General features: G+C 30.1%; 2 protein-coding genes across 5 annotated transcripts; one reads left to right on the top strand and one right to left on the bottom strand.

Annotated features, from left to right (window-relative positions):
- The first annotated feature begins 273 nt into the window (after positions 1 to 273).
- LOC8264754 (actin-7) lies at positions 274 to 3,283 on the top strand. Its single transcript, XM_002524970.4, has 5 exons — positions 274 to 492; positions 1,336 to 1,405; positions 1,521 to 1,914; positions 2,005 to 2,618; positions 2,720 to 3,283. Exons 2-5 carry the CDS (start codon positions 1,346 to 1,348, stop codon positions 2,783 to 2,785), a joined length of 1,134 nt encoding a protein of 377 aa, XP_002525016.1. The 5' UTR covers positions 274 to 492; positions 1,336 to 1,345; the 3' UTR covers positions 2,786 to 3,283.
- A 1,251-nt stretch (positions 3,284 to 4,534) lies between these two features.
- LOC8264755 (subtilisin-like protease SBT5.3) lies at positions 4,535 to 8,176 on the bottom strand. 4 transcript variants are annotated; one of them, XM_002524971.4, is made up of 10 exons: positions 8,035 to 8,175; positions 7,806 to 7,918; positions 7,585 to 7,682; positions 7,312 to 7,476; positions 6,510 to 7,135; positions 6,320 to 6,417; positions 5,987 to 6,220; positions 5,733 to 5,844; positions 5,423 to 5,636; positions 4,535 to 5,221 (listed from the first exon to the last, which is right to left on the bottom strand). In XM_002524971.4, exons 1-10 carry the CDS (start codon positions 8,119 to 8,121, stop codon positions 4,668 to 4,670), a joined length of 2,301 nt encoding a protein of 766 aa, XP_002525017.1. In that variant the 5' UTR covers positions 8,122 to 8,175; the 3' UTR covers positions 4,535 to 4,667. The 4 variants fall into 4 exon arrangements, with proteins under 4 accessions (XP_002525017.1, XP_048225814.1, XP_048225815.1 ...); XM_048369857.1 differs by having other exon boundaries at positions 4,535 to 4,906; XM_048369858.1 differs by having other exon boundaries at positions 4,535 to 4,897.
- Between the last annotated feature and the right edge of the window lie 15,699 nt (positions 8,177 to 23,875).

Here is a 23,875-nt window from a genome sequence, read left to right as displayed (position 1 = left end):
AATCAAGGATTCATTCCCAAAAATCAATTGCAAAAATATTGTCTGAAAATCGAAATCCCTATCCACACTCGGCTCTACCAGACATTTCTTACCCTTGACCGACCAGTCCTCCGACCCGGACCAAACGGCCCGAATATATCTCCTTATCTAAATTAATAATCCAACGGCTGTTGTAAAATCTTAAAGAGAAAAAAACAGTTTTACAGTGAAAAGGCTGTCCTTTTTCTTATTAAATTTCTATTGCTAATTCTTAAATTAAATTTAAATAGTAATTGGGTCCAAATTTCATTTGCAATTTTTTTTTTAATAAAAAGATCTCACTGTCTATCTATATATAAAACCATAGTTTCTTCACTAGCATCCTTCTCTATTAGCCATTTTTGATACAGCCCACATACACTCTCTCTGCTTCCGGTGAAGAGCTCCCAGGCCATTTCTTTAGGATTGGCTTGGTTCTGTTTCCATCTTTCTTCGATCTATCATATCTACAAGGTAAGCGAAAACAACACCGATCTAATTAACTTTCTCTTTATAATTTTCTTTTTCCTAAATCATAAGTATATTTTGTAAATCGGTGCCGTGCGTTTTGATTTGATCTTTGTTTGTATTATTGGTATCCGATCTGTGAATTTTACGCTTGAAAGTTAGATCTGGACTTAGGTTTAGCTAGTGTCACAATTTAGGTCTCTATTTTTTTTTTTTCCTGCTTTGGCGTTTAGTATATGATCGTGTGATTTGATTTTGGCGATTCTCATCTACTTTTGTTTTTAATCCGGATCTGTGCTTTTACTATTTGATCTGCTTCTCCCTTGTTTATTCATTTTTATGTCTTTCGATCTAGCTATAAATAAGAGTGTTAAATTTGTATAAGAAGCTCATAAAAATCAGAGGGAATTACACGGATTTATTAATGAATTTGGTAAGACCCACTTGAGATTTAGCTTTACTTTATCTGAAATTACAAATATTGTTCTAGGTTTTCGAAAAAAAAATAAAGGAAAAGTTTTCTCCTCAATTTATTATGTTGCCATGGTTACTGAGCCTGTTTGTTTGGTGGGATGTGTGGTTGTGATGCATTTAAGTCAAAATTATTGGTAGCTTGTACAGTTGCTGTTTGTAATTGTACTGAGAAAAAAAATCAAGATTTGACTTGAATTGAGTGTGTAAGGATTTTGATTTATAAATTGAACTATTGGGAACTATTGGCTAATAATTATGTTTTGTATTTTGGTTCATGAATATGGGAGTAGAAATTATTTTTCTAATGTTCTTGTGTGAGTGTCCCTTGAGTTGCTTGTTCTACTGTTTCTACTTATGTCTTGGTATTTAATTCAGGTATTAGAAAATGGCTGATGCTGAGGATATTCAACCCCTCGTTTGCGACAATGGAACTGGAATGGTGAAGGTGATATATTTCCCTTTCTTTTCTTAGTTGTAAAGATATTTAGTTGGGTGTTTTCTTTTCTTTCTTTTTTTCTTTTTGCATCAAATTTATATTGTTGAGGGATTCCTTTCTGCAGGCTGGGTTCGCTGGTGATGATGCTCCCAGGGCAGTGTTTCCCAGTATTGTTGGAAGACCCCGACATACTGGTGTCATGGTTGGGATGGGTCAGAAGGATGCTTATGTAGGTGATGAAGCACAGTCTAAAAGAGGTATCCTTACCTTGAAATACCCCATTGAGCATGGTATTGTCAGCAACTGGGATGATATGGAAAAAATCTGGCATCACACTTTCTACAATGAGCTTCGTGTTGCTCCCGAGGAGCATCCAGTACTTCTTACTGAGGCTCCCCTCAACCCTAAGGCCAACAGGGAGAAGATGACTCAGATCATGTTTGAGACCTTTAATGTGCCTGCAATGTATGTTGCTATCCAGGCTGTTCTCTCCTTGTATGCCAGTGGTCGTACAACTGGTACGTAGCAGTTCTTGCCATATTCTGGATTTTGCATCTTATTGTTATTTAAATGGTCTGTTTTACTGAATGGATTTTCATCTCCAACAGGTATTGTGCTTGATTCTGGTGATGGTGTGAGTCATACTGTGCCAATTTATGAAGGTTATGCTCTCCCACATGCCATTCTCCGTCTGGACCTTGCTGGACGTGATCTCACTGATGCTTTGATGAAGATTCTTACGGAGAGAGGATACATGTTCACCACCACTGCCGAACGGGAAATTGTCCGTGACATGAAGGAGAAACTTGCATATGTTGCTCTTGATTACGAGCAAGAACTTGAGACTGCCAAGAGCAGCTCCTCTGTTGAGAAGAACTATGAGCTTCCTGATGGCCAGGTCATCACCATTGGCGCTGAGAGATTCCGTTGCCCAGAAGTCTTGTTCCAGCCATCTCTCATTGGGATGGAAGCTGCAGGAATCCATGAGACTACTTACAACTCTATCATGAAGTGTGATGTAGATATCAGGAAAGATCTCTATGGTAACATTGTTCTTAGTGGTGGGTCCACTATGTTCCCTGGTATTGCAGACCGTATGAGCAAGGAGATCACTGCTCTTGCTCCCAGCAGTATGAAGATTAAGGTGGTGGCACCACCAGAGAGAAAATACAGTGTCTGGATTGGAGGATCTATCCTTGCATCCCTCAGTACCTTCCAGCAGGCGAGTATCTTTTTGTTTTTTTTTTCCCCTTCATGCTTATAGTTTCACTTGAATTTTTGTACACTTGCACAAGGCTGACCGACTTGTTTTGTTTCTATCAGATGTGGATTTCCAAGGGTGAGTATGATGAGTCTGGTCCATCTATTGTCCATAGGAAGTGCTTCTAAGCCCTTCAAGTGCTTTGATGGTGAGTTCATTTTTCCAGTTAGTTGGCTTTTTCGTGTCAAGGTGTCATGTGAACTCAGATATGTTTAATCTGGAGAAATATTGAGGTATGGTCGGTTAAGGAGGGTCTGGTGTAATCTTGATGTATCAAATAGCCTTCCATCTCTTGCTATTTATGTCATTGCTGCAAGTGAGAGACTTAACTGCAAGTCCCTCTGGATGTGGTGGACAGACACTTTGGTACTCGAGTCTTTACTTGCCGTCTTTTGTGGTTCAACCATATCTTTTAGTAGGATGATTGTAGTGGAGAGTGATTGTGATGCTTTTTCTTTTTCTATTTTTTCATTTTAATATTTTCCTTTGTTGTTTGAATATTTGAAGGCTGTTTTTTCCTTGGAACATCATTGATGTTAATAGTTGTTGTAGGAGAAATTTTATCTAGTGTCAGTTTGTGGTCATAAACCTTATGCAAATTATATTTAATACTTTGTTTGAAATGATTTCTGTTCTTCGGATATGCACATGGACATTTTATTTTCAAGTTCATTATTGATCTGGTTTAGTTGGATGCAACAAAGAGACTTGCATACTGGTTACACTGATTAGATGCCACATGCTTCTTAATATTTACTGTGTCCTGGAGTATATTAGAACATGTCTTTAGGTTGCCAGCAGTAGTTTATGATTTAGGACCTTTGTACCAGTGGAGCCATTTGATTACTTGTAATCTTGAGTTGGGTAGCTGAATTAATCACCCATACTTCACTGGAATATTCTCTTGCTTCATAAAGGATGCTGATCGATGCTCAATGGATTTTGCTTGTTTGGCAAAAATTTGGCATTGTTTGTTTGGGAGATTTGGACATGAAGATTTGAGCTCACCTTTTCCATGTGATAGCAGGCCATGGTAATCAAATTTCTATCTCATGGATGAATGGATTCATAAGTTTTAGCACCAAGTTCCTAACATCCTCATGTTTTAACTTAATTTGTGATGTAAGAATGGAAAAAAAAAAAAAAAAAACAGTTTAAAGGGGCATGGTCAATTTGACATGGATTGAAGTCTTGAATTGCTTTTGCCTCAGGAGTGTTTTGTTGCTTTTTCAGGGTGGAAGTTTTAAATTATGCTTGTTAACCGTCTGCCCTCCTGCTAATCCTTTTTCTAATGGTTAATAGACTAATTGATTATGAGTAGGAATTGAAATCCTAAGGCCTACCTTTCTGTTTTCTCCATAACTGCCTCTTCATTAACCCTGGAGCGTATGCATTATTAGGTTCTTATACGGTCCTACTGGCTTAGAATGTATGGGAAATTGTTGATCAGAGACTAATGCGTGAATGGTCAAGATTAGGAATAAAAAAGAGATAGGTCTTGCAGAAATAAGACTTCCATTGTGCAGATTAATTGAAATTGCCAAATCTTAAATTAAAGAATCTCATTTTAACATTATAGATATTTTTGTTTATCATTTCTCTTTATTTTCATATTTAGATCTTTACATTATTTAAGCTTTAATTTGGCTAGACTTGTAGTATCATAAATTTTGAAGAAAGGTTTGCGGTTGAGACTGTTTATTTTCAATCATGAACTTCAACTGATTATTAATCATGGAGTTTCTTGTTCCTTTCCTAAGTTCAATTTTCTTTGGTGACAACATCAAAATAGGTGATGACATGCCTGACTAGATTTCAGATTTGATGAAAACATAAAACATATAAAATCTTGCAAACTGAAATAATGCTATCATCAATTCGTTTCCAATGTGATTTTATTGTTATTTCAATGAACATGGAAACATGCTCTTTCCATGAGCTGCTCTCAACAAGTAGCCTTTCCCGGAAAAAATACAAATGTTGATCGGAAGAAATGCTTAACAAATGAACTCAGTCTAAATTGGGCTTTGTTGCTTTCTTCACCACAATAGGACTCCTTACATTGTGCATCCCATCTGACCATACCAGCTTGCCAAAAACGTAGCCCTGGCTCTGATTTTTCTTTGCCTTCAGTGTTACCTTGAAACTTCTCTCTTCATTCACTTTGTTGAACTTCAAACTCATTGGATCAATCTTTATTGAAATTCCCTTAGGTGCGCGTATACGAACTGTATATATGCCTGGAGTTCCTACATTCTTTAGTGTTCGAGTCAATGTTACATTACCTTTGAGGTTAGGAACAGTGATTGATGGATAATTGAAGTCTAACAAACTGATTTTGGCTGATGGGCAGTTGTATGACTTGTCAACAAAATTTGACATTTGGGTATTATTATAGCCAATGGAGCACAAAAAATTCAAGTAGTCTTTGGAACTTAAATCATAAACCAAGCCTGGGTCTACTATATGGCTTGGCCGGATATGACCTGAACCATAGTCAAATGGGGTTGCCTCCTCAAGATTCTCATTCAAGATCGACCCTCCGGTGTTACTCTTAGTTCTTGCTGAAACATCATAAACATGTCGTTATTTGTAGGTGAGGGCTATGGATCTTTACACTGATCATTGATGGGAAAATCAACTGAGAGTCATCCTCTAATCTGAACATTTAATTGTTGGCGAGGGTTGTGGGTTCAAAGTAGATGCCTTGAGCAAGATAATGGCATGGTACAAAATATTGAAGCAATGAAAGAGGGTGTGATTACCTGTGGTCATGATTGCAGATCTAATTGCAGCAGGACTCCAATCAGGACGCAAGCTTTTAAGAAGAGCAGCAATGCCGGAAACATGAGGGCACGACATTGAAGTTCCTGACAAAATAGTGAATGGAAGATGCCGATGGTCCATACGTACAGAAGTCGGTCCTTTTGCTTCTGTATTAGCAGCTAAAATGTCGACTCCAGGTGCAGTAATATCAGGCTGAAATTTTTCACTAAGAAATTAGATATTACCCTTCAATTCTTCAATTGACTAAAAGATTAGAGGAGTAGTTTATAGTAACAGTGGATGCTGCACCTTCAGGATCTCCGGAGTAATTGCATTAGGTCCAGGAGAGGAAAATAAAGCCATGACAGGTGCAACAGTTTTTCCAAATTCTGTAGCACCACTAATATAAGCTACTGGCAACCTGAAAAGGAAGAAAACCCATTAGAATATTTTATTGAATATAATATTTATAAACTTGATCAATATATAGTTGCCAAGATAAAGATCATGGATAAGTTTATAACTCGGAATAAGGTGGTTTTTCTTTTCTGTCAAAAGCTTACTTGGTGCTATTAATATAAGCTAAAACGGATGAACCATCATGTTCAGAAACAACTGAAGTAGGAAGAAAGTGAGCTTCAGGAGTGGATGTATGAAAACTAGAAAGTATCATCCCAACTCCACCAGCCTGAGCAACGACCCAACTCTTCTCAACATCTTGATTAAAGCCGCTGACACAGTACACAATTTTCCCCTTTATCTTGCTTGGTTCAAGGGATCCAGGAGTGCAAAATTGTCTGCCAAAGCCAAAAAGATAAATAAATAAAAAAACCCACATAATAAAAGTCTAACCCAATAAGTAATTTTGATAAAATAGTGAGAATCAGTGTGCTTACGCCTCATCAAAAGTGTCATTGGCAGCTTTAGCATCCAGAGAGTATACCAAGGGATAATACTTCTTAGCAGGCAAGGTATTGGTATTGAAACTCAGGCCCTGACCAAAAAAGAAAAAATGATACTATGATAATTAAACATGACTCATTAAATAAAGTTATTTAATTTGGTTATCAGCTGCAAAGTGCGAACCTTAAGTATCTTTTTATTTCCAAGAATAGCATTAGAAGTAAAATTACGATCAATTGTACTGGCAGCAACTGTGAGTATCCAAGGTGCTCCATTCGAAGCACTGCTAGCAGTAGGGCCAGAATTTCCGGCTGAGCAAACAACAAGAATGCCGTTTCTAACAGCATGAAAAGATCCAATTGAAATGCCATGATTATAATAATGGCGAGGACGACTTCCAAGGGAAATGGACAAGATATCAACACCATCATGAATAGCAGCATCAAAGGCAGCTAATATATCAGCATCAGAGCAAGATGGCCAACAAACTTTGTACGAAACAACTCGGGCATTAGGCGACCCTCCCTTAGCAGTTCCATTGGCAGAGCCAAGAAAGTTGGCACCCGAAACAAAGCGACCGCCTGCTGTAGCAAGGGTGTGAGTTCCATGTCCATTTGTATCTCGGGCAGTATCGAATGATGAATTCAGACGGATTCCTGTAGCTGCTTGATAGCCCTTGTTGAAGTACCTTGCCCCAATCAACTTCCTGTTGCATCTAACTCCATCATTTGTATCACAATATCCTTTCCACTTCGATGGAACAGGTCCCATCCCTTCATCACTGAAGCTTTCGGATTCAGGCCATACACCTATGCATTATGCATGTAAAACAAAAAAGAGGAGAGATCAGTCGAGAAAAGAAGCTTTTACAAGACCACTAACAAGAGGGATGTCAAATAGTCAACAGTAATGCACGTTTTGAACAAGTCTATAAATGATTAATGCACGTCTCAAAAGCTAAGTTTATAAGACACTGATTAGTTACCAGTGTCGAGATTGCCAATAATTACATCTTCACCAAATCTCGCCTTTAGCCACAGAGAATTAGCTGGAATTCGACCATTTCTCTCTAGTCCAAGGAACTCCCATGACCTTGTAGTATGTAGTTCACTCGCTTCATTAGGAAAAACTGATACAACTTCTGGCCGCTCTGAGTTCAAAGAGTCATAATATATAATTAACTAAAAATAGTGAACTATATAAATAAAAATTCTGAGTAATGAAGTCAAAAGCAATATATGTGTATATGTTTTCGTACTTGATATTTCATGAACTTCATCATCTTCAAGTATTGCAGCAAAGCCATTGATGTAATTTGTGTATGAATAGAATATTGCTTCTCTTGCCTTCTCCTTGCTTTATATTTCAACAAGAGTTATAAATAGAAGATGATAAAATAATATACACATAAGTATGAAAATATGGCTACCTCTTCAAAGAACCCAATGACTCATTGTTTAAGTATGAAAAAATGATTACCTCTTAATGCAAGAACCCAGTAACTCATAGTGGGAGTCAGTAATTCCATTGATATCCAATGTAGAAGAGGGTTCAGATCCATGAGAATGCACACCTAAGTACACCACATAAGACTAAACCAAAAAGATTATAACCAGTAACATGATATTGGTACATTTTATAAGCAAATGCAACTACAATTTTGAATATGCGTGGAAAAGGAATTGAAGATGTTCAAGTGTTTGCTTGCCTTTTTAGCAGCTTCTGTTGGACACTGCAAGAAAGAGAAAAGGGAAAACAGAAACAGAAGAGAAATAATGGAGTTAAAGATCTTCATATCTTCCCTTACTCAATTACTAGAACAACCTTCACAATATATAGTGTACATGATAGGATTGTCTGTGCCTTTAATATATGTTGTGTCCACATGACAAATCAAGTAAATGGTTTAAACAATACTTAAGACAAAAGTTTCAAAACCTTTTGCTGTTGAAGCCTCCAAATTAATGAAGGTGTGATATCAGTTGAATTCCTAGATTACCTATATGATGTCATTAAGTACTAACTTAACCATAAATAATTGGCTTAATTATCTAAAAATATATTGATAATCAACCAGAATATACTGAGATATATAATCGAGTAATATGAGATTAATTAAGGGTTTGTTTGGTTTGGCTTATTAATGCAGTTAGTAACTGATGATTGATAGCTGAGAATTGATGATTAATAGCTAATAAATTCAATCGTTTGATAAAATTTTATTAGCAGTTTATTTTTAAATATATTTTATTTTATTATACTATTTACAATGATATAAATTAATAAAAAAATTTATAATAATTAAAACGTTATAGTTAATTTTGTTTAGCTTAATTGTATTTATTATTAAAAATAGTTATAAAAGTTATTTTAAAAATAAAAATTTATATTTAAATTTCACTAATAAAAATTTTCTAATTTTCAAATGCCATAAGTATAAATATTATAATCTTACAATAATAATTATTTATCATAAATTAAAAAAATTAATTATATAAAATCAACTTAAAAATACATTACTATTAATAAATTTTTAATAAGAATAATATTGTCCAAATAAATAAAACAATCAAGCTATCTATTGATAAAAAAACTTTAAATAGAGCTGAGACAATTAGCAGCTGATTAGGACTAAAAGCTTATTTGGTTCGGGTGATCAATGTAGCTAGTAGCTGATGGATGATAATCAAACCGTTTGATAAAATTTTATTACTGGTTGCAATTATTATGTTAATGACCATTGATGGTATAATTTATTGTTAAATATAACTTATTTTATTATATTATATTCAATGATACAAATTAATAAAAATAACTTATAATTATTAAAAATAATATAGTTAATTTTATTTAGCTCGATTGTAGTTATAATTAAAAAAATTATAAAAGTTATTTGAAAAGTAAAAAATTTAAATTTAAATTGTACTAATAAAAATTTCTAATTTCAAATACCATAATTATAAATATTATAATTATTTAACTATTAAGAATAATTTTAAAATAATAATAATTTATTATAAAATCTAAAATTTAACTATATGAGATGAACTTAAAGTAAGTTATTATTAATAAGTTTTAATAAGGATAATAGTATCCAAATAAAAAAAAAATTAAATCGGCTATCAGCTGATAAGAAAATGCTCTAAAATAGAGTTGATACATGATTGAGACTAAATCAACTCTCAATAGATGTTTTTTAAATTTTTACCAAATACTTTAATATAGTTGTTCAGTGTGAAACAATTATCAATTGCATCAAACCTCTGAACTAAACATCTTCTAAGTCATCTATCAGTTGTTGATTCTTTAAATATTATCAAACAGCTTCACTGTAAAATAATTACTAATTACACAAAACTTCTAAATTAAACACCATTTAAGTCCAAGTGCTATTATAATTATAGGTCTTAAGAAAACCAGTTTCGGTTCGGACTCTAGTTAAACAGCTGAGCAGGACAAAAAATATAAATTTAACTATATTGCAACACAGAAGACTAATTTTAGAAGAATTAGAAATTCTCCGTATGATGTGCCTTACTATGAGTAGGACAAGCTAACTTCAAGGTCCTATATAAGGAACTAAAACACAATATATAAAGTCTACAATATTTTATGACTCAATTACTCTTGTTATATTTTTAATTTCTTTATTGACTTATAAAGTGATTAATCCGATGATGCTTTGCTAACCTCTTTGATAACTGAGAGCTCAATTTAAAGAAAATCCTTATTGATAGCTAGCATTTATTGACTAGTTATTACTTCAAATTTTTAATAATCTAATCTATCGTATAAAGTTTATCCAATTAAATCACAATCTAAAATATTTGCATCAATATTCAAGCAACATCTTATCATCCGGAAACACTAACATGGCATTTTTCAATAAAGATATTAATATACGGATTTAACTTAATTAAAAAGAGATCTAGCAAACTTAACTTTTTTTAATTTAGTTTGATTTTTATACTATGGTACTTGTTTCAAATCTGATTTCCGATTGCTAGCATTTTAGTTAAATACTATAAAATGTTGAGTTGCCTTCGAAATAAATAAGTTAAAAAATAATAATTAAATTATCAATGAAACAATTTAAACAAACATATCTATCTCTCGTTTAGAACTATTAGAAAGTACTATTGAATTATTTTTAAAAGATCAAATAACACATAGAACTATTAGGAGGTTAATCAAGTTTATGCCACCAATTTGCATATATAATCAATTGATGAGTTAAGTTTATGCCACCATTCAGAAACTAGAAGTGGAAGGAAAATCCCATTTGATAGTTGCGCGTAAATTACTACAATAAGAGGCATACTTAAGTAAGAATATAGAAAGAATAAGCTTTATAAATTCAAAAGTTTTAAATTTTTATTTATGTGATATATAATTTAAATATACAAAAAAAAAAAAATACTACAACTAACTTTATATGTGAATTCTTTGATTGACCACTTGAAATAATCACTGGCAGTAATTCTAATAATAAAATATAGTTATAATAATGAATACATAAATTAATATATTAATATAGAAAAATTAAAAGTATTTTACCTTTTTTTTATATTTTATCTTCAATTTTTGAAAAACATATTACTTCTTATGTAAATACTTTGCACTTGAAATAATCACTTGAAACAATTCTATTAATAACTATTATAATAATGAATACATAATTTAATATATCAATATAGTAAAATTAAAAATATATTTTTTTTCTGACATTTCATCTTCATTTTTTATAAAATTTTATGTTGAGCTATGCATATAGTATGATATAATAAATTATCAATTAGTTATAGTATTAGAATTATATATAAAATTATTATAAAATTAGGATGAAGTTAAATTATTTTCTCATTAATTCTAATAGGACAAATTTAAAAGCGTCTATTTTGGAATCATCATAATCTAAAGTTAACATAAACCAAAAACTAGGTAGGAATGACGTGGGGCCTTCTGATAGGTTTCATAAGAAAGAACAAACCCTAAAAACAATGTAGTTAGAGAAGAAAGGAAAGAATTATGTTGACTGAATATTGATTAGAAATAAACCACACAATATATATGCTGGGAATATAAGTACAACCAGCTTGTAACTAACTACTACTAGCCTGCAAAAGTAGCTAACAGACATGTGTCCACTAACAACCATTAATAACAAACTCATTAACTATCCTTAATATTCCCCTTTAAACTTAGATCTGGGAACTAAAGACAATTTAGTAAACAGATCAACAAGTTAATCAACTGATGGCACATGATGAACATCTATTTCTTTATGAACTACTTTATCATGAATAAAGTACAAATCTAGTTCAATATGCTTTGATCAAACATGCAAGTTTGGGTTAGCAAACAATGACATTGTGCTCAAGTTAACAAGAGTAGAGGATGTAGAAACACGAAGGTCTGAAAGAAGAGAACGAATCCAAGTGCTCAATAATTCCGTCTCGTGGTATGTGAAATTTATTTTTATTTAAGCATGTCATGTTTACATGATTTAATATTTATTTTAAATTAAACAAATGTGTTATTGAAATTTTTATAATTATTTTTGGATATATGATTTTAACTCACTCCCGAGACTGACAGTCTCATTTTAACAATTTTTCAGTTGTGGTTAGTTTTTCCGCAGTGCTTTTCATCTAGCAGCCCGATTCCTTCATCTTTAGGTTAATGTAACTGATATATTATTGGTATGTTGACTTTTATAATTCTATAATTTCCGCAGTAGAAATTTCAGATTTATCATTTTGAAATTTCATGTAAATTTCGGTGTTACCTATTCATGATGGCAGTCCATATTCTAAATATGTAGAACTTGATAGTTAAGTTGATTGTGGATCAGTGCTATTAGATTGAGATTTGATAAAGTTAGTGATTGGTCAGGCTTACTACAGGATTCAGTAGCCTTACGCCTACCTATTCCCTAGTGGCGATCACGGGCCCACAAATCGGGTCGTGACAACAAGTAACATATTCTATAGTTGTATTAGCAAGGAATACCTGATCTGAATAAGAAGGAGATCCAGTGTTTGGTAAGGAAGCATTAGAGTTGAGATTTATATGAGATGAATTGAATGCATAGAGGCCATCTTTAATTGCTCATGTCAGCAGAACATCCTTAGACTCCTAATCCTTTACAAAATAAGTGTTAGGATGGAATTCAAAGAATATATTGTTGTCATTAGCAAACTTAGAGACACTCACTAAGTTTTTAGTGATTAAAGGGACATGAAGCTATTAATTTAATTTGAGAATTTGAGAATTATAGGGATAAAGAAAAGAGGAATGACCTATATGATCTATAGATAAACTTGATCCATTTCCAATTTTGACTTTCTCTTGTCCATTGTACTGCACACTCTGTATTAGATTGTGTTGATTGGAAGTGAGGTGATTCAAAGCACATGAATCAGAGTATCAAGAGTCATCAAACAACTCTGGTGAAGGTAATATTTCAAGAAGTTGAAAAGGATTTGCATTGTTGTAGAAAGCTATTGGAGGAGACTAAGTATTGTTGTAGTAGGTTTTTTGGGAAGGCTGAGTGACTTGACTAGGACTAGAGAATCTCCTATCAAAATGATAAAAGCACTTATCAACTAAATGACATGCTTTTCCATATAGCTGACACTATGGTCGATTAGATGAGTAATTATTCCATTGAAATCTGCCTCGGCCTCTACCACGAGGAAAGTAACTGCCAGAATAATTTCTTCCACCAAAAATGTTACCTCTACGAATTGATAACTTCCTCTTCTTGGATAAGAGCTGTAACGAGAATAACCACCACGAGAATACCGAGAATTAAAAGACTTCCTATTATGATCTTCCGTGTTAGAATTTTCTGATGTAGAGAAGAAGGCTGTTGGAGATGAATCCAAAGTCTTGTTTTGTTTCTCGAGCTTTGCCTCTTGAGCCATTAACAAGGCTTCAACTTCATCCACTGTGTAAGCAATTGCTCTTGTACTCAAGGAAATTATGAATACATCATATCTTGTGAATAATCCATCAAGTATTGCGTCAATGTGTTCTTTTTTAGAAAAACATGTCCAACGTATGCCAAAGCATCAATAGTACAATTAATCTTGAAAAGATATTCGTTAGATGAGAGAGTACCTTTCTTCAAACTTTGAAGCTTAGATATAAACTGATTAATCTTAGCTCTAGTTTGAGAGGCAAATATTATTATAATTTACTCCAAAATTGTGAAGAATTTTCACATCCTACCATTTGCGTAAGACATTTTCTGACATTGAAGAAAGAAGCCACGAGGGAATAATTGATCTTATTGTTCCCATTTTAAAAACTAGGGCTAAGCATGGATATGGGTGATTTCCGCCTGAACCGAATAATCATACCAAAAAGTACCATAACCGAAATAATTGGAAGTTTTTATAACCGAACTGAACTGATATGTAAATATTTTAATATTACGGTATGTTACTAGTTATTTAGTAATAACCGTATTATAACCGAACTGTTTTCTATTAATTTGGACCAAACCGTAGAACTAAAATTTTTTTACATATATTTTTTAATAATTATATATATTATATAAATAATACTTAAAAGTTAACTATATTACAATATACTTTATATTCTATAATATATATATATATATATTTGTTGTATAGTGTATGTTATAGGGATAATTACAAAAATAATGTTTGAACTTGTTAAGATTTGACAATTAAGTGTTTGAACTTTTAAGAGTTACATATTGGTGTATGAACCTAGTAAATATTTACGATTAAGTGTGTATAGCAGGTCAACAACCAGTTACAGGTTATTCATATTAGCTTATTACAAAATGGTGTTTCAATTTGTTAAAATTTCATAATCAAGAATTTAAGCCTTTAAAAGTTATAATTTAGTATGTAAAATTAAAAATTATTAAAATTTGAGTGTGCAAAACTAATCATTATATATATATATATATATATATATATATATATATATATATATATATATATATATATATATAGTGAAAATAATATTTACACGAAAGATGGTAAATTTTTCATGTAAACAATAAAAATCACAAAAATAGATACAAATATATAAATAAATACTATACACGCTATAAGAAGATGTACTAGTAATTAACATTATAGTTAAGATTATCCTCAATAATGATCAATTTTACTTTAGATGTTTATAGTGATGGATTGAAGAAGACCAAATGTTGCTTAAAGTTGGGTAAAGATTTCTTTGAATTTATGAGTGTAATAATGGTGATAGTAAGAACTGTGTATTAATCTATTAAAAATAGATATTTTCTAAAGAATTTTTTGACATTTTATTATCTTTATCTACTAAATTGTTAATATATGTTTTAAGATTACAAATTTATAATTGCGATTGACCTGCTATATACACTCATTTATAAGTATTTATTAAATTTACACACTAAATTGTAACTTTTAAAAATTTAAATATTTGATTGTCAAATTTTAACAAATTCACATATTATTCTGTAACTATCTAGCTACTTTTATATAGGTTACCGGTTCCGTACACTTAAATATTAATAATTTTCAATTTCACACGCTAAATTGTAACTTTTAAAAATTTAAAGAGGTAATTGTCAAATCTTAACAAGTTTACATACTATTTTTGTAATTTACTATCTACTCAAGCTTTGATTTCTTTTTCACTAATACCATCTAATACAATAGCAAGCCACATATCTGAAATCTCAATTCATAGGCTTATTATCTCACACTTAAACTCTCGATTCAGAGACCTTAAGTGAGTCACATCTCTCACACTTAAAATTGGACTTGTATTTTAGTGCTATATAAAGTTTGTAATTTTTTATTTCAATGCTAGCCATCTGCAAAATATTATTATGCTAGCAATAAGATATTTTAATAGTTTATATTTGAACATTAATTTATTATATTTGCAAGTGGACTAAATTGCAAGGCAAGTTGTTCAAGAATATGATTAAAATCTATCTAATTCCAATTCTCATACTAATTTTATTCGGATGTTAATCGTGTTTTTCTTAATGTATTTGATTAAAAATAAGAATTAAAGTTGTATTTTTTCTAAATATTATAACCGAAAATAGCACTAAATCAAACTGTATTGAATCGAAATAATTAATTCAATTCGGTATGGTGCCATTTATATTTAATTAGTACGATGTAGATACTTTAAATTTTAAAAAAATCAAGATTTAGTACAATACTGGTGATTTATAAAAACCCGAATTAGATTGTTCCGTGTTCAGCTCTAGCAAAAACTCTTTAGAAACTTTAGTAAGTTGTTCATCTTCTTGAGTGGAAAATTTTCTGGTACGCTACAATCATCAAACACAAAGCGCTGTAGTCTATATTCTTTAATGGCCGAAAGAACTTACTGCTTCCAGATCAAGAAATTTTTGCTACCCAGTTTTATAGAAAGAGCATGGGTAAAGCTAATTTCTTTCAATTGAAGAAGCGTTGAGCTCTGATATCATGATAGATTTCAAAAGAAAGAACAAACCCTAAAAACAATGTAATTAGAGAGGAAAGGAAAGAATTATGTCGATTAAATATCGACTGAAAATAAATTACACAATACACATACTGAGAATATAAATACAACCAGCTTGTAACTAACGACTAACGACTAGCCTCCGCAAGTAGCTAACAGGGTTATGTGCCATTTGGTAACTCTTCCATGGAATTTTTTTTGGTTCTATCTGTTTTATTTTTATTACTGTCAGAACTTTCGGTTTTCTTCCTCTTTTTCTTTTTGAGATAAATAACTTTTTGAAAGAAAACAATCTTTGATATATATATATATATATATATATATATATATATATATATATATATATATATATATATATATATATATATAATCGGGGGTGGTTGCAGGGCGGACGCTTTCAAAGCGGACTCCCCATTCATTAGATAGAGAAGACCACCAAAATTTCGTGATCCGCTGCCGAACTTATTCCAATTCCAAGATCTCGGATCGAATCGATATTGATATACCGATTCGATCCGAGATCTCTTATTGAATTGCTCATTGAATGAGCATTCTCAGTATTATACCTTGAAGAGGATTCGAACCTCCATGCTCTTTAGCACGAGATTTTGAGTCTCGTGTGTCTACCATTTCACCACCAAGGTATCTTGAAAGTGAATCGTATTCCATGAATATGATATCTAGTGGTGGTATCTTGAAAGTGAATCGTATGCCATGAATATGATATCTATCTAGTATGATGTATGGAATATATGATAAAAGTGTATATATATATTAAAGGAACCATAAAAGCAGAGATTTCCTTATAAAAAATTCGACACAATATACACACATCACATCCAAAATTGAATAAAGAAAATCTATAGGCAGACGGACATTAAGATCTCAACTACAACACTGGTTTAGTTGAAGCGGCCACTTGAAAAATATAGCTAGCTATCTTGGGACAACTAGCAAAGATTTTTTTGGATATGCATTTGCTTCTACAGTCATATAATTAATCTCCATGGCATTTATTTTATGCATGTGGTTGAAGCTACACTTGAAGTTGTAGAGAACATTTATTTAATATTGGTAGCTGTGCTCTAATTATAAAGACTTTTCTTACCTTTTATTATGGTCGTTCAAAATTTATTACGACTGCAAGTTGGCAACTGACCCTATTTCTTTCTATTTTAGATGCTTTTTTTTTTTCTTTTCAGATTTTGTCAGTGGATAGTTAATAATGTCTCTTCTTCTGTTCCTAACAAACCGTTTAGTTTAAAGGCATGCTTACAATGAAATCAGGTACCGTTTAGTTCAAAGCCACGGATAAAAATGAGAACGAAAATGATTATTCTTTTATATATCACTTAGTTTATTGTTTATAAAACTAGTAATTTTTAATTTATTATTTTTGTATGTAATAAATAAATAATAAATAATAAATTATTTTTTATCTTTTATTTTACGTGATTTTTATGAAAATAAAATTTCATTCTTTAAAAGAGAGAAGAGAATGGATATTACCACCAATAAGAGAATTTCATTTTAAATTTGAATTAATTTTAACAAATTAAATACTAATGGAAATCATTCATTTTTTATTCTATATATATATATATATATTTTTTTTTTTTTTCAAAAACCAAAAAATCCTAGATTCCTCTTGTTTCAAAAATATAAACACTAGATTCCTCTTAGTTTGGCACCATTTTCTATTTTTGTTTTTTATTTTCTGATCTATATAAAGCTAATTATTATATATTTTATATTTGAGACTTTGTTTAGGATGAAAAGAAAATAAGAAAGGAAAATAAAATCTTTTACTTGTATTCCTCTTGTTTGGATTGATAGAAAATGGAAGAAATCCATTCTTTATTTTTCTTCTCTCGACTTCTACTTTTTATTTTATTTTTCTTCCAAAATAGAAAGGAAAACATAAATTGGAAAATAATGATTTGTTTCCTCTCTTATCTTTTCTATTTCCCCAATTTAGAAAACGTTATTTTCCTTTTCTAATTTTATTTTTTCCTCTTTTATTTTTCTTCAACCTAAACAAAGGGTTAACGTTTTCCTTTTATTATTTTTACAAAGCAGTTTTCTCTTAGTAATAGAATATTAACAAATAAATTAGTCTTTTAATTAAATAATAATTTCTAATCATGAATAATTGGTATATTAACTAAATTTTCAATATTAGTTAATATTTAATTTTATATAAAGTTACTAGGCAACTAAGTAAAATAACATATTAAAATAGCAACAATAATAAATGAAAAAAGGTACTATTTGAGGGGAATAATATGTACAATTTTTATATTTACGTTTGTAGTAAAATAAATAAAAAGTACTTATGCCCAGATGATACCATAGAGCTATTACATAAATTAATGATGTAAAAAATTTATCAAAGAAGCTAAAGGTATTATCAAATGAAACGTATCATCATAGTTTTATTATCACCACAATAATAATAATAAAATTATAATATTAACAAAATTTTAGCGCTTTAATTAAATTTATTAATTCAATGGGTACTTAATTTATTAATACTAATTCTAATTAAAATACGATTTTAAAATTATCTACTTTATATAAATACTACTTAAATATTAATATTATATGGATAAATTGTAGAATGATAATGAAATAAAGATGAATATAATATTATGTTTATTGTTTATAGTTATATATTAAATAATTGTTACAACTTAAAGTAAAAAAAAAGAAAAAAAGTAGTAGTGATATGTAAAATATACTTAAATGAGATATTAGATTATTATAAATAAAAGAAAAAAAGTAGTAGTGATATGTAAAATGTACTTAAATGAGATATTAGATTATTATTTTAATATGATATCAATATATTTATTTTCTCTTAAAATAAGTATGTATTTTATGAGAGTCTTATTTATTAATATATCTTTATCGGTATATATAATTTATACATAAGCATACATTATCTTCAATTGAATAATCTTATTATTAGGTCATTAATAATAGTTTTAAAATAATTTGCATGATTTAAACATAAAAATCTTACAAAAATTTAAATAATAATTTGGATGATTTTAGAAATTTAAATCTAAATATAATATCAGAATTAAAATATTTAATTTTATAACTCTCTAAAATAGAAGAATAAAAAAAAAATAGTTCATACCAGAAAATGTTTATTATATTTTATCTTGTTAAAATAAAATAAAATTATTAGAGTAGAATTATTTTTATTAAATTAAATTATTTTTTAAATCTTGATTTTTTTGATAAATATTAAATTTATTTATTGCTTGCTATAAAAATATTTATAATACATATTATTTTATTTTCCAAGTGATAACAAGATGTGACAAAAAATTAATTCAATTTTAAATAATAACATGGTGAGAAGAAAAATAATAAAGAAAGATATTAGATAGATGGAGAAAAATAAATTTGAAAGAAATTAGTAAATATAAGAGAACATGAAGAAAAAATAAAAACAAAAATTAAAATCGCATTTAGTGATTTATTGAAAATATAATTTATTTTTCTTAAAAATGATAAGAAAAAAATTTATTGAAAAGAGAAAAAGCAAAAATAAATCTAACAAACACACTTTACTATTTGTATTTAAAAAATAATGAAAAATATAAATTCTTTTTTGAAATCTGAAAAATATAAAACTTAAACAATAACAAATGCCCTCTAAGACCAGGTTTTCCAGCCTATCCTTCTTTTCATTCTCTGACTCAGGCTTCATGCATATATAGATCACACATTTGGGGAAATTGTTGATCATGCGTGAATGATCAAGACTAGAAAAAAAAATACAAGGCTAATTGTGTTTATTAATATGCTATTAACTAATAACTTTTGAAATTGAACGAAATTTGTTTTGAAATCAAACATAATTTAATATTCCTATTATTTAATATTATAAAAATGTACTTTTTATTAGAGATGTATACCCAAATAATTAATTTTTGCATTTAATTTTTTATTGGTGATACAAAAAAAAAAAGAAGAAGACAAAATTAGTATAATAAAGACTTTCTAACTATTTAAATGTATGTAGTGGCGTTATAAGTGTAAAGTAATTAATAAATCATTATGCATTGGATTGTATTAATTCAGAGAGCTATTACTATTGTGGAGATAAATTAAAATGCTAATCATCTCTTTATTTTTTAATTACAAAATTGGTCCTTTTCCAGTTATCTTCGCATTCATTAAGCTTTAATTTGGTTATTCACTTGTATGAGTTTCATAGTTTAATATCATAATTTTTAAAGAAAAATTTGCAGTTGAGACTTGAGACTATTTTTCAGTTTTAGTCATATACTTCAACTTAATACATGTCACCAAAATGGATTTCACTTGGGCAATTGCCATGTAGATAGAGGGACACATTTTATGAATCTTGGATAAAATTGTGATAAACCGTACAATGAGATTTTCACCTCATACGGCTCCTCCTTCATTTCTTTCGAAGTCAATAGATCATTTTCCTCGTTGGAGAAGTTCCTTCCTTCATCCACAACGTCAAAGAGTAACTAGGATAAATTTAGTCACGGTTTTATGTTCCAATTGAACACTTTCCTTTTTTGATTATTCTCAAAAAAGAAGAATTTACAAAATAAATATGTTTATCATAAATAGATTCGTTGTTCCTGACCCTGCTTCACCTTAATTGTTATTTGAACAAGTAAAAGTTATGTCTTGGTCCGAGTGGGGATTACCGAGAAGGTCTACAGTTCGAGTCCGTATAGTCCTAATAAAATTAAAATAATTCAAATCAAAATTAAAATAAATAAAAATGAAAAAATTTTAAAAAAAAATATAAATACAAAATAAAAATTTCTAATAGAAGTTAGAAATTCTAAACAAAAAAATAAAAAATTGAGAATTCCCTTTTGAATTTCGCTTTTTTAGAGCGAATCAAAAGTAAAGTGTGTGGATCATATTTCAACGGGAACTTGATGAGTCAATCCGCCTACACGTCTTGCTTTTACTGCTGTATCGGGAGTTATTCCATGTATTGCTTGATGTAAAACAAATAGTGGATTTGTTTCTGTCTTTTATTGAATCTTTTTCATGGCTCGATAGATAATTTGATAAGCCAATGGTTTTTTTCCATGTTTCAGAATATGGTTAACCAACATGTTAACTAATCGATTACGATAAATTGGATCTATAAATATATATATATCTTAAAAAAGAAAACTGCTTCAACTTATTAAGTTTCAATTGTTGCTTTTTTCGCTACTATTGGGCTCCTTACGTTGTGCACCCCGACTGACCATACTATGCTACCATATACATAGAATTGGCTATTAGTTTTCTTTGCCTTTATTGTTACCTTGAAGCTTTTCTCTTCGTGCACCTTGCTGAACTTCAAACGCGTTGGGACGATCTTTATTGAAATTCCCTTACGCGCACGGATACGAACTGTATATACGCCTGGAGTTCCTACATTCTTTAGGGTTCGAGTCAATGTTGCATTTTCTGATAGGTTAGGAACAGTGCTTGATGGATAATTGAAGTCTAGCAAACTGATTTTGGCTGATGGGCAGTTGTATGACTTGTCAACAAAATTTGACATTTGGGTTTTATTGTAGCCAATGGAGCACAAAAAGTTCAAGTAATCTTTGGGGCTTAAATCATAAACTAAGCCTGGGTCTACTGTGCAGCTTGGCAAGATGTGACCCGAGTACTTGCACCTCATTAAGCACCTCATTCAGGACCCTAGTACTTGCTGAAACATCACAAACATGTAGTTAGGTAAGGGCTATGGTTCTTACACTGACCATTAATGAAAAGAAAAAGAATTCAACTCAAAGTCATCCTAATATGAGCACATAATTGTAAGCGAAGGTTATGGATTCAAAGACCTCAAGCAAAATAATGGTATGGTACAAAATGTAGGAGTAATGAAAGAGGATGTAATAACCTGTGGTCATGATCGCAGATCTAATTGCAGCAGGACTCCAATCAGGATGCATGCTTTTAAGAAGACCAGCAATGCCAGAAACATGAGGGCATGGAGGTTCCTGATAAAATAGTGAATGGAAGACGTCGATGATCTATATGCAGAGAAGACGGTCCTTTTGCTTCTGTGTTAGCAGCTAAAATGTCTACTCCAGGTGCCGTGATATCAGGCTGAAATTTTTGCTAAGAAATTAGATATACCCTTTAATTTTTTTTATCTGTAAGGTTAGACTAGTAGTTTGCAGGCATAATCAACCTTAAGAATTTCTGGGGTAATTATATTAGGCCCAGTATTGGAAAATCAAGCCATGACAGGTGCAAAAGCTTTTCCAAGTTCTGTAGCACCACTAATATAAGCTATCGGCAACCTGAAGAAGAAGAAAAACCATGAAAATGTTTTAGTGGATAATGATTATTTTTCTGCGAAAAGTATACTGTAAGTTTACAATTGCTAAAAGTACTTTCATTAAAGAAATTTATAGCTTGCAATAAGAAGTAGTTTGTTAATGTTATTACTTTTTTGGATTAGGAGCTTATTTTGTGCTATTTATATAAGCTAAAATAGATGAACCATCATTTTCAGAAATAACTTAACTAGGAAGAAAGTGAGCTTCAGGAGTGGATGTATCAGAACTAGAAAGGATCACCCCAGTTCCACCAGCCTGAGAAACAACCCAACTCAATAAAACAAAGAAAGAAATATAACAAGATTAAAAATAAAATCTATTGATTTTAAGTATTTAATGAAAATGTATTTTATTAATATATTTTACTTTTTTACTGTATAGTTTATGCTATTTATAAATGTAAGCACCGCCAGATCACAATTAATTATAGGCGGTCCGTCATTAATATTTGTTCCACAACCAACCTACAAATTTTTTTCGGGTATTTAAAGTAATCAAACACAACTATATTTACCACAAAAACAAAACAATAATTAATCATATTAATTAATTTATAATATTTATAACTAAATTATAACTAATTAAATCTAATTAAGTTAAATTATTTACTACCTCTTATTCATTTAATGTGATATATAATATTTTTTAAAATTATTTTATTAATCGAAATAGTAATTTCAAAATATTAAGAAGAGTTTTCTAAAGGCATTATATGCCACATTGGCAAGAGTTGATAGAAATCAAAGTGGGGTTTATATATTTTGAAATAGGCAAGGGCAATTTTAATATGATATATAATCTATTAATATTAAATTTAAAATTAATTATAGTAAAATACATGGATCTTTACAATTTTCAAATCTATTATGAACTTCTATTTTGTTTATATCAATACTATCATGTGATTGATTGGAAAAGGTTTTGAGTAATGTCACCGAGTAGGTCACTGGCATGTTTTTTGTGTTTATTTAAAAGGAAAAAGAAGGCTAAAGCCCCTCCACACTTATGATTAAGAATTAAATACACTTAATTTAAATTTTTAGCAAATGAATTTTTAAATTTATGTTTAAAAATTAAATACATTCGATTTGAATTTTTCAGCAAATAAGTCTTTGAACTTGTGTCCAATATCAAATATACTCAATTTAAAATTTTTTTAGAAAGTGAAATAATATTAAATTTTAATATTTTTTTTTGTTGAACTATAAAAATTTAAAATAATATTTATTTCATTAATTTACTAATACAATATCTAGTAGTGCGCTATATAAGAATGTGTTCAGGAATGACTTGCAACAACTTATGAATGTATTTGTTAAGAAAGCTGAAATTGACTTATTGAATTCTTAGAAAGTTGAAATTAACTTATTTAATTTTTAGAAAGTTGAAATTTGACTTATTTAATCCTTAAAGAGTTGAAATTTGACTTATATAATGTTTATAATTTTTGAGTCAATTAAATCTTAATTTTAAGTTTTGCCAAATACACTGTTCTGTAATGCATCACTAAAATTGTATCAGTAAATTAATGAAATAAATATAATTTTTAATTTTTATAATTCATTAAACCTAAGAATCTAATGTTATTTTATTTTCTTGAAAATTTTTAAATTGGGTGTATTTGACCATTGGATAATGTCACGACCCCACCCGTGGGCCCGTGACCGGCACTAGGAAATGGGTAGGCTTAAGGCCACC

This window comes from Ricinus communis, chromosome 10 (genome assembly GCF_019578655.1).
Source record: "Ricinus communis isolate WT05 ecotype wild-type chromosome 10, ASM1957865v1, whole genome shotgun sequence".
NCBI classification, from domain to species: domain Eukaryota; kingdom Viridiplantae; phylum Streptophyta; class Magnoliopsida; order Malpighiales; family Euphorbiaceae; genus Ricinus; species Ricinus communis.
This window is presented reverse-complemented; position numbering and strand designations above follow the sequence as displayed.

Excerpts from the sequence above, each read along its gene's own strand:
- LOC8264754 (XM_002524970.4), top strand. The coding sequence starts at position 1,346 with ATGGCTGATGCTGAGGATATTCAACCCCTCGTTTGCGACAATGGAACT. Across the intron at positions 1,915-2,004 it reads TGCCAGTGGTCGTACAACTG|GTATTGTGCTTGATTCTGGT; the intron begins GTACGTAGCAGT and ends CATCTCCAACAG. Across the intron at positions 2,619-2,719 it reads CCCTCAGTACCTTCCAGCAG|ATGTGGATTTCCAAGGGTGA; the intron begins GCGAGTATCTTT and ends TGTTTCTATCAG.
- LOC8264755 (XM_002524971.4), bottom strand. The coding sequence starts at position 8,121 with ATGAAGATCTTTAACTCCATTATTTCTCTTCTGTTTCTGTTTTCCCTT. Across the intron at positions 7,919-8,034 it reads CAACAGAAGCTGCTAAAAAG|TCTTATGTGGTGTACTTAGG; the intron begins GCAAGCAAACAC and ends TTTTTGGTTTAG. Across the intron at positions 7,683-7,805 it reads CTGGGTTCTTGCATTAAGAG|CAAGGAGAAGGCAAGAGAAG; the intron begins GTAATCATTTTT and ends TGAAATATAAAG.